We start from the raw sequence: 8,349 nt of genomic DNA on the forward strand, positions 1-8,349 counted from the left end.
AGTACAGTAGGTACACAGTAGGTACATGTAGTACAGTAGGTACATGTAGTACAGTAGGGGGATCAACTCTTCCTCGAGCACCAAACGTACAACACCGCGAAACATACGAATTTCTGCTGTGTAACAAGCGCCTTAACTGCCTACAGTTCACGCTAACGTGCTTTGGCGATTAGTCACCCTAATTTATAAAGAGTCTCTATGAGAGAGTCGGTCATGTCGGTCAGTTCGCTTCCCGCTGCCCACACCCCAGCTCGTTCTGTTTCAAGATGAAGACTTACTCCGCTGTTGCCGGAGCGTGCTTCATGCTGGCTTACATGTCTCCAGCCCATGCCATCGAGCGCAAGTTGATTCTAGGTGGAGAGATCATCCCAGCAGGCACCAAGACTTACACGACTGGTATTCGCCGAACTGCTAGCGGTAACAACGTCTGTGGTGGGACTCTGATCTCTCCCACCCATGTGATCACCGCGTCACACTGTAGCAGCAGCTACGACATTCGCTGGGTGTCCGTGGGCTCGCACTATATCAACGGAACAACCGACGGAGAGCAGATCAAGGTCGTGTCCATCATGAACAATCCCAACTACGAGTCTGGAGAGTTCCCAAACGACTACGCTATTCTTGAATTAGCGAAGCCTAGCTCCTTCACACCGGCAAGGCTTGCAGCCGGGGATGACTCTGATTTTGCTCCTGGTAAAACTGCAATGATGTTGGGATGGGGTTACACCTCAGACAACGGCACGGTATCCTACGAGCTTCGAGGCGTGGACCTCCCTCTGTGGGACGATGAGAACTGCACCAAAAAAATGGACACAGACAGCTCAATGCTTTGTGCTGGCGGAATCGCGAATAAGGATTCCTGTGAGCGGGATTCAGGCGGTCCGCTGATTCTTGAGACGAATTCGCAAGACATCCTAATCGGCCTCTCGAGCTGGGGTCCGTCTCCCTGTGGCTTTGACGGCGCTCCTGGTGTGTACGCGCGCATCTCACATGCTCGCCAGTGGATTGATTCCATTGCTAACGGGACCTGCCTTGCGTAGGAGAAACGTTCTCTTTCTTATGCTGAAGAATCCTTAATTGGGTTGGTCAATAGTGCTTGCTAGGGATCAATTTTTACTTACCACAACTAAGAGCTCGAACTATATTACATGTATACATGTATGTACAATACAAAGAGTGACTACGTTTTACAAACCGTCATATGCTACACTACAGGGTTCAGTAAACAATACAGAGAGGGACAACGTTTTACATACCGTCATATGTTACACTACATAGTACACAACATAGTACAGTAGTAGTAGTACCGTAAAATGATACACTACATAGTACACTGCAAAGCTCAATAGTACCGTAGTATCTGGTGCTAATACTGATATTTAGAAAAGTTTTATCTTCTGCCCCGATGATGACTGGCCATCTCGATTTCCAAGGGTGCTGCTTCACCGTGCCATGAACTTCGTGTAGGCTTCACGATGAAACCTCCACTTTTATTACTACTGTAGACCGTATTAATATTTACGTTGTAAAAATCATGCTTGATAAAAACACAATATCTTTTTTCTAATTACATTGAAAAATGCGTTCTTTGTTTTCCTTATCTTTACCATAAGTGGGTCAATTCCATCAATTACACCCACCAAGTCAACGTACCCTTTTACCTACCTTGCGCTCAAGATACTTTTCAATGTCCAGTATTCCTTCCACGCCCAAGAGCACACTTAGCGACGATGTCGTCGCCGTGGCTCAGCAACCGCGAGGAGTTCAACCACAGTCAAAGCAGCAGGAGCAACAGCAACAGCAGCATGGCAAGCGGTGAGCTACTGGGCGAACGCCAGCCTCTGCTTGGACCGGGAAGCCCGGGTACGCGCACGGCTTCCGCTCTCTCCCCCAGCACAGGCCGTACATCCGACCGGTTGCGACGCAGCATCCACCAGGGCGAACACCACCGTCGCCAGTGCACCGATATTTTCTTCCTGGGCTGCCTCGCCACCTACTGGATCGGAATGGTGGCGCTAGCCATCACTGCCTTCTCTCACAAGAGTAGCGTGAGCTTCGCCCAGGAGATCAAGAGCGGAGTGGACTTCCAGGGCCAACCGTGTGGACAGCATCAGTTCGTTTACTTCCCAGACTACAAGACCAATCCGGACTTTGGCTTTTGTGTGGAGAGGTGTCCTCGCAAAGATGGCGAGATCATGGCGGTGCATTTACCTTTGGAGACGGGGAAAACTGTCAATGGAACGCGCGCAATGCACCAAGTTCAGTTCACATCGTACGCTACGCATCGATGGGCGTACGTGTGTGCACCGACGGAAGGTTCGTGGGGGGATTGAAAGTGATGACATTGTGGTGGTTCTAACCTTTTCTTGGTTGATGCAGTTAATTCGGAACAAGTGATGATCCGCCAATTGCAAGACACGTTAGGACGCTTTGTGGGTGCACTTGGAAATGTAAGGGAAACGTGTCTCACCTTTTTGTAGCTTCTATTAGGGTGCTGACGCTGTCCGTTACAGTGTTGGCAGGTGCTAATGATCGCAACAGCAATCTCGCTATCGACTGCGGGTCTGTATTTGGTGCTGTTACGGTATTGCGGTTGCATTAGCGTGTTGTTGTCGACGGCAGCGATCGAATCGACGCTCGTATACTGCAGTTACCGGTTACTGCATGCGGCGTCGGACCCGTTATCGTACGAGAATGACCCAGTGATGTTGAGCTCCCTCCAGATCAGCTCAGTCGTCATGTGCTGTGCGGCCGTTCTGTTCTTCCTGTTTGCACTGGTCAACATGTCTCGCTTGCTGCTTGCTGGCGCCTTTATTTCCCATGCAGCACGAGCGTTGTCCCAGTTGAAGCGACTATTAGTGCTCCCCTTCATCTCCTACGTGCTGCTCATGCTGCTGTTTGGCTGGGGAATCCTCGTGACTGTCTGCATCTTCGGAGCCGGAGAGACTTCGAGTCGGATCGCGACTATCTCCGCCACTTCACCGTCGACGATCCGGGTGGTTACCGAGTCGTTCGAAGTCAGTACGAAGCTGCGATGGCTGTTTCTCTACCATCTTTGGGGCATGTACTGGTCGGTGAACTTTGTGTTGGCAATTGGAGAGATGGTCACGGCTACGGCAATGTCGTTGTGGTATTTCGCTCCGGAGAACCGAATAACGGGGTTGAAGGAGTTTGACGAGCCCGATCCAGTGTCTTACTCAGCCCACACTACCCTCAAGTATCACCTCGGGACGTTAGCGTTGAGCTCGGGATCCGTAGCGCCGGTGGAGCACATCCGCTCGTTCTTCTTGTACCTCGAAAACAAGAACGAGTTTGATGCCAACGCAGTCACGGAGTTTGCCACCAAGTGCTGCTGTGTGAGTTGTGTTTGAGCTTGTGTGTTTGAAGATGGACGGTAGCTCTCACGTTTGGTGTTGCTTTGCGTTGTAGTGCTGCATTTGGTGCTTTAAGAATTGTCTCAAGTATATCTGCAAGGAGGCACTTTATGTCACTGCGATCCAAGGCACGAACTTCTACACGTCTGGAAAGGTACTGATTTAGAAGCGATATCTCCTAAATTTGTCACCACTGAAAAGGATTTTTTTCCTGCTGGTTTTGTAGTTGGCGTACACGCTGATTTCGTCCAACTTGATTCGCGTGGGAGCGCTCAGTCGTATCGGCCATGCGTCGGTTCTCCTCGGCAAGCTGATCGTGTGCACCACTACGGGGCTGATAGGGTGGTTCCTCCTTGAAGATGTACGTTGGACACACCTTTTTGCGGCAGAGGCTAAGTGGATTTTTAGGATACTCAAGACCAAATCTCACGCTGTAATTTCTGTCATGATAGACCCCCTCGCCTGTTCTCCCGCTGGTTGTCATCATGCTCTTCTCGTACAGCGTAGCACACGCTTTTATGACGGTGAGCTGCTTGTTGTGGGCGATAGAGATGCAAATTTCCGATACTGAAAAATTGTTTTTTTTCTGGGTGGGGACTGACAGATCTACGAGACGTCGATCAACATGTTGCTCATGTGCTTCACACTGGACGAAAACTTGCATGGCGGTCGTGGCAACTCGGCTCATGCGTCGGCGCCACTTATTCGGTCGGTGAACGATCACTTGCGACCCAAGTGGCAAACGGCCTTTTAGGAGCTCAAGAGCACCTTTTTATTTTGATCGCTTATATACCACTACATGTAAGTTACATGTAGATTTTCGCGTCAATACTGCAAGTTTCTGTCGTTGCGAAAGGTCGCAGCACATGGCTACATGTCCACTTACGTTATCGAAGCAACACAGTTTAACTGTGTTCCTTCGATAGCACAGTTATACAGTGTTGCGTCAAGCGCTACGCCTTTTGAAGTGCCGGCCGAGTGCAGACCCAGGCAAGCCCCAGTCGAGCAATGGGCAACCGCGCACTGATCGGTAATACCAAGAAGCCCGCAGAAGTTGCATCAGTTGCCTTCAACAACGCTGACCACGAGGTTAATGCACATTGGGAGCCTATACCCACTGGTCGAATCCTAATGACAGCGTGCATAGTTTCCGCGTTGAATTAATAGAAGCCCGGTTGAGTGCTTCGAGGCTACAGTCCAGTTACTCGACAAAAGGCGCGATGCTCTCAATCGTCTCTGCTCAGGGATCCTTGCATGTATCTAATACATTGCCCAGCGCGAAAAAAGCATCTTTCGCACTCTTTTTCGCGACCAAGCGATGCTTTCGCGCACAGTCCAATTGTACCACAGCCATATTTTATTTATGTCGGTCTCCTTCGACGGCACGATGCAACTGACCACAAAGTGTCGCAAAACATGCGTTTTCACTCAATCAGTACCTCTCAGCACATTCTTCGTGGCATTCCATCTTCAAAACTACTGATTTGTGTTAGATCAATTACATTTACCACACCATTTCACGTCACAGATCCAGCCAACGCTCACACATTCCCGTTACTTCCAGGCCGAGGATACATCGGTCGCCATGACAATCAGTACACGCGCTTGACAACGGCCACAGCGCCTTCCTGATATTACTTTCCCGTTCGGATCGTGGAGCCGCTTCCGTTACGTCGCGCAGTCTGCAGGATTAACCTCAGCTGCCTATTTACCTCTCCAGGATCCTTCTTCTTAGCGTCGGATTTCTCACAGCCATGGAGCCTGCGCCGGCATCGCCGAAGCGCTCGCAGTCCGAACAGCGTCTGGACGCAGCAGAGAACGCAACCAACTTGCCGCATTCCAAGTCCATGTCTGCGCTACACTCGACACAGCAATTCCCAGAGCCTAAAGATGAAGAGGAGGAGGAACTTAATGCCACCGAGACACCCAGAGATGAAGACGCGGTAGTTGAAGGGCATCCAGACGACTCGGTGGCAACTCACTTGCAGCAACTGGAGCACAGACACGACCACTTTAAGGAGACGTCGCGTGCTGCATCGTGCTCGTCGCTACACCGACACACGTCTGCGCACTCTCGAGTCCATAACCCCTTACGTGGAGATACAAACCTCAAGATCTTTCTGCCCAGTGACAGCTTGGCGCTCAAAGCCATTCTATCGCCGAAGAACGCGTCCAGGACAGCGCAAGAAGGCGATCCTGAAGCCAAGACAGACTCCGGTTCGTCCAATCTGATCGACAAGTTGCTGTTCCGCAACATACCAGCGCCCATGACCCCCAAGAGATCCGTCGGCAGTTTCGTAGAAGAAGATCTGGACGCTACAAACGTCGTCCACATGAACTCGAACCTGCCGCCGCCGCCATTCGCCAATATGTACGCGTGCGAATCCTGTCGCGAGGACATTGGCTCTCTGCTGTCCAAAGGCCGACACCACTGCCGCAACTGTGGCGGCTCGTTCTGCGCCAACTGCACGACCAGGACGATCGTCGTGCCCTACCAAGCCTACCTGACACGAGGAGAACTGCGCGTGTGCGACGGCTGCTATCACCGTATCCAGAATTTCCAGAGACAGGTGAAAAGCACGAGTGTCACGTGGAGTGGACTGCAGCCGCCGCCCAGCAGCGTGATAGTCCGGGACTTTGAGCTGTTCGAGGACGAAGCGCCCGTGTCGATCTTCAACTGCGCGCTGTTCCTCGAGACGACCCCGTTTTACGGACACCTGGTGCTGACACGCAAGCGCCTGTGCTTCCAGAGCTACGTCGACGGCAAGAAGCGTAAAGTCGCGTACGCACAGATCGTGTCGCTTCTGAAGCCGCAGTTCTACTACATCAACGGGCTGCAGGTCAAGACGAAGCGGAAGGAGACGTTCTTCCTGGCCGAGTTCAACGGCCTGCGCGATACCTGTTTCCTCCGCCTCGACCAGCTGATTCGAGCGTACCAGGAGGCGAGTAAGCGCAAAGATTCGGGGCCAGGGAAGTCTCCCAGCTCCAAGGAACTGCGCAGACAAGCGCTGGACCGCAGACGCTCGTACAAGTTGATTTCCGAGCATATCGTGAGTAGCGGGACCTCGGCCAACGCGCCTCTGCCGTCGACGTCTGCGATTTCGACCGTGGGGTTCATCGATGAAGACGACGACGACGCAGATGTGTCTTTTCAGTGAGGACGGAGGAGGCCACACAGACGACGGCAGGTCCACAGCGAGTGACGAAGAACCGTTCGAGCCGCTACCTCCAGACCCGCTGCTGGGGAAGATGACGGTGCTGCTGGACTGCGAGCTGCGTGCTGACGTCAAAAGCGTCTTCGATCTGCTGTGGAATGATGGTCCCGGGCAGGAATTCTCGCACTCGAACATGGAGAAGGCTCGAAACATTGACATCGACATTGAGTCGTGGAAGCCTCTTGACAAGGCTGACGCTGTGACGGCTGCGGAGGTTCGCAAAGGGTTTGAGATCTCCAAGGAGGACGACTACACGCTCTACCGCATGGTGCGCTCGCAACACCCTCCCAAGACCTCGTTCCCTGGTCTCCCGCCCTACGCGGGATGCACTCGAACCCAGCGATTTCGTCTGGATAAAAGCTCCAACGGCGGAGACAAGTGGGACCGCTTCGTCATCACAGAGCTGAACCGGATGAGCAAAATCCCCTTCAGCGACTACTTTGAAGTGGAGATGCGCTTCGTTTTCTCTCGGGACGGCAACAATTACTGCCATGTTCAAGCTGGTTTGGTGGTGAATTTCCTCAAAGCCACGTGGTTCAAGTCGCAGATTAACTCGTCGACGCGATCCGAGTCTAAAGAGGCTCTGGAGTCGTGGGCGAAACAAGCGATCGAGTTCCTGGAGTCTCAACGGAATCGAGTCGTGCCGCTCTCTCCGACGCTCCGAGCGCTATCTGCTGACAGTTTTAACGAGCTCGAGTCGGAACCAGGAAGTGCCGTTCATCCAGTTCTCAAACGTGCTGCGTCGGGTGCGACGCCTACTCTGAAGCGTGTGAAAAGTGCAGGAGACACCGCACTTTTTAGTGCGGAGCCTGCTGCCTCGAGTGGTGTGAACCGCGCTCAAGCCCCACGGTCATTGGTGCAGTGGCTACTGCTGGGGTTGCTGCTGTACGGACTTTTTCTCCTTCGCGGACATCAGGCACAAACGCAGCAGCTCACTGATGCGACTACAAAGTTACTAGAACACCTACAAGAGCAGCAGAGGTTCATGCACGAACAAGCTCTGAAGCTACAACAAAGATGCGAAGGTCCGTCTGTTGAAGCGGCTTTGGAGACGCTCCAAAGGTTCGTAGACACCTCAACAAAGTAACCCTACTATCTTCAAGGTTTATTTACTACTTTAGCATCAAATTATCTTAAGTTAAAAACCTTTCGATAGTAGTATCCAAACCTTTGTTAGTGCGGCATACTACTTTAAGGGGATGATTCTCAAGTGACGAAAACTTTCGCAAGTTTTTACTACGTACTGTAGTAGTAGCTATCTACTATTAAACGTAGTACTATTTAATAGTGGACACACCACGCACTTGATCCATACCCGCACCAAAATCGTACTACCGGTAGTACTACATAGTATTGGTTTTACATGAAACAGGATCTGTCTGAAGCATGAGCATTTCATCTCATTACTGCGTTCACATATCCAAAAGTGAAAAAAAAAAAGTCTTGCATGGCAAGTGGAGACCGTTTGAAATGAGACCAGGCTTAGATGGTGGTTGTATTTCAATACTTAAGTATTGAAAACGGACTTCTGTAGATCTTTCCGAAGATTTCCTAGCCCGCGGTTGGAACTACAAACCAAAGCTGTCACTTGCGAATCACCGACCAACCCGAAAGATGTGTTTTCGCATGCAAAAACCGGTGGACCCCACTCGCCTTCTTGATCGTGCATTGCGTAAATGTTTTCATGAAAGTGTGCGCACTGGAGATATCACTGCAATGCGGCAAAAGCTGGAAAAAGAGCCTCTTCTTCTCAAGCGCGA

General features: G+C 51.4%; 3 protein-coding genes across 3 annotated transcripts; all 3 read left to right on the forward strand.

Annotated features, from left to right (window-relative positions):
• Positions 1–314: 314 nt before the first annotated feature.
• PITG_21456 (trypsin protease GIP) lies at positions 315–1,040 on the forward strand (the record flags this gene model as incomplete). Its single annotated transcript, XM_002894925.1, has 1 exon — positions 315–1,040. One exon carries the CDS (start codon positions 315–317, stop codon positions 1,038–1,040), a length of 726 nt encoding a protein of 241 aa, XP_002894971.1.
• A 674-nt stretch (positions 1,041–1,714) lies between these two features.
• PITG_21457 (choline transporter-like protein) lies at positions 1,715–4,128 on the forward strand (the record flags this gene model as incomplete). Its single annotated transcript, XM_002894926.1, has 7 exons — positions 1,715–2,316; positions 2,380–2,450; positions 2,514–3,356; positions 3,430–3,528; positions 3,601–3,735; positions 3,827–3,898; positions 3,979–4,128. The coding sequence occupies 7 exons, from the start codon at positions 1,731–1,733 to the stop codon at positions 4,126–4,128; spliced, it is 1,956 nt and encodes a 651-aa protein (XP_002894972.1).
• A 1,513-nt stretch (positions 4,129–5,641) lies between these two features.
• Positions 5,642–7,676, forward strand: PITG_21458 (uncharacterized protein; the record flags this gene model as incomplete). Its single annotated transcript, XM_002894927.1, has 3 exons — positions 5,642–6,428; positions 6,544–7,335; positions 7,432–7,676. The coding sequence occupies 3 exons, from the start codon at positions 5,642–5,644 to the stop codon at positions 7,674–7,676; spliced, it is 1,824 nt and encodes a 607-aa protein (XP_002894973.1).
• Between the last annotated feature and the right edge of the window lie 673 nt (positions 7,677–8,349).

The sequence above is a fragment of the Phytophthora infestans genome, genomic scaffold, assembly GCF_000142945.1.
Source record: "Phytophthora infestans T30-4 supercont1.338 genomic scaffold, whole genome shotgun sequence".
Classification (NCBI taxonomy): Eukaryota; Oomycota; class Peronosporomycetes; order Peronosporales; family Peronosporaceae; genus Phytophthora; species Phytophthora infestans.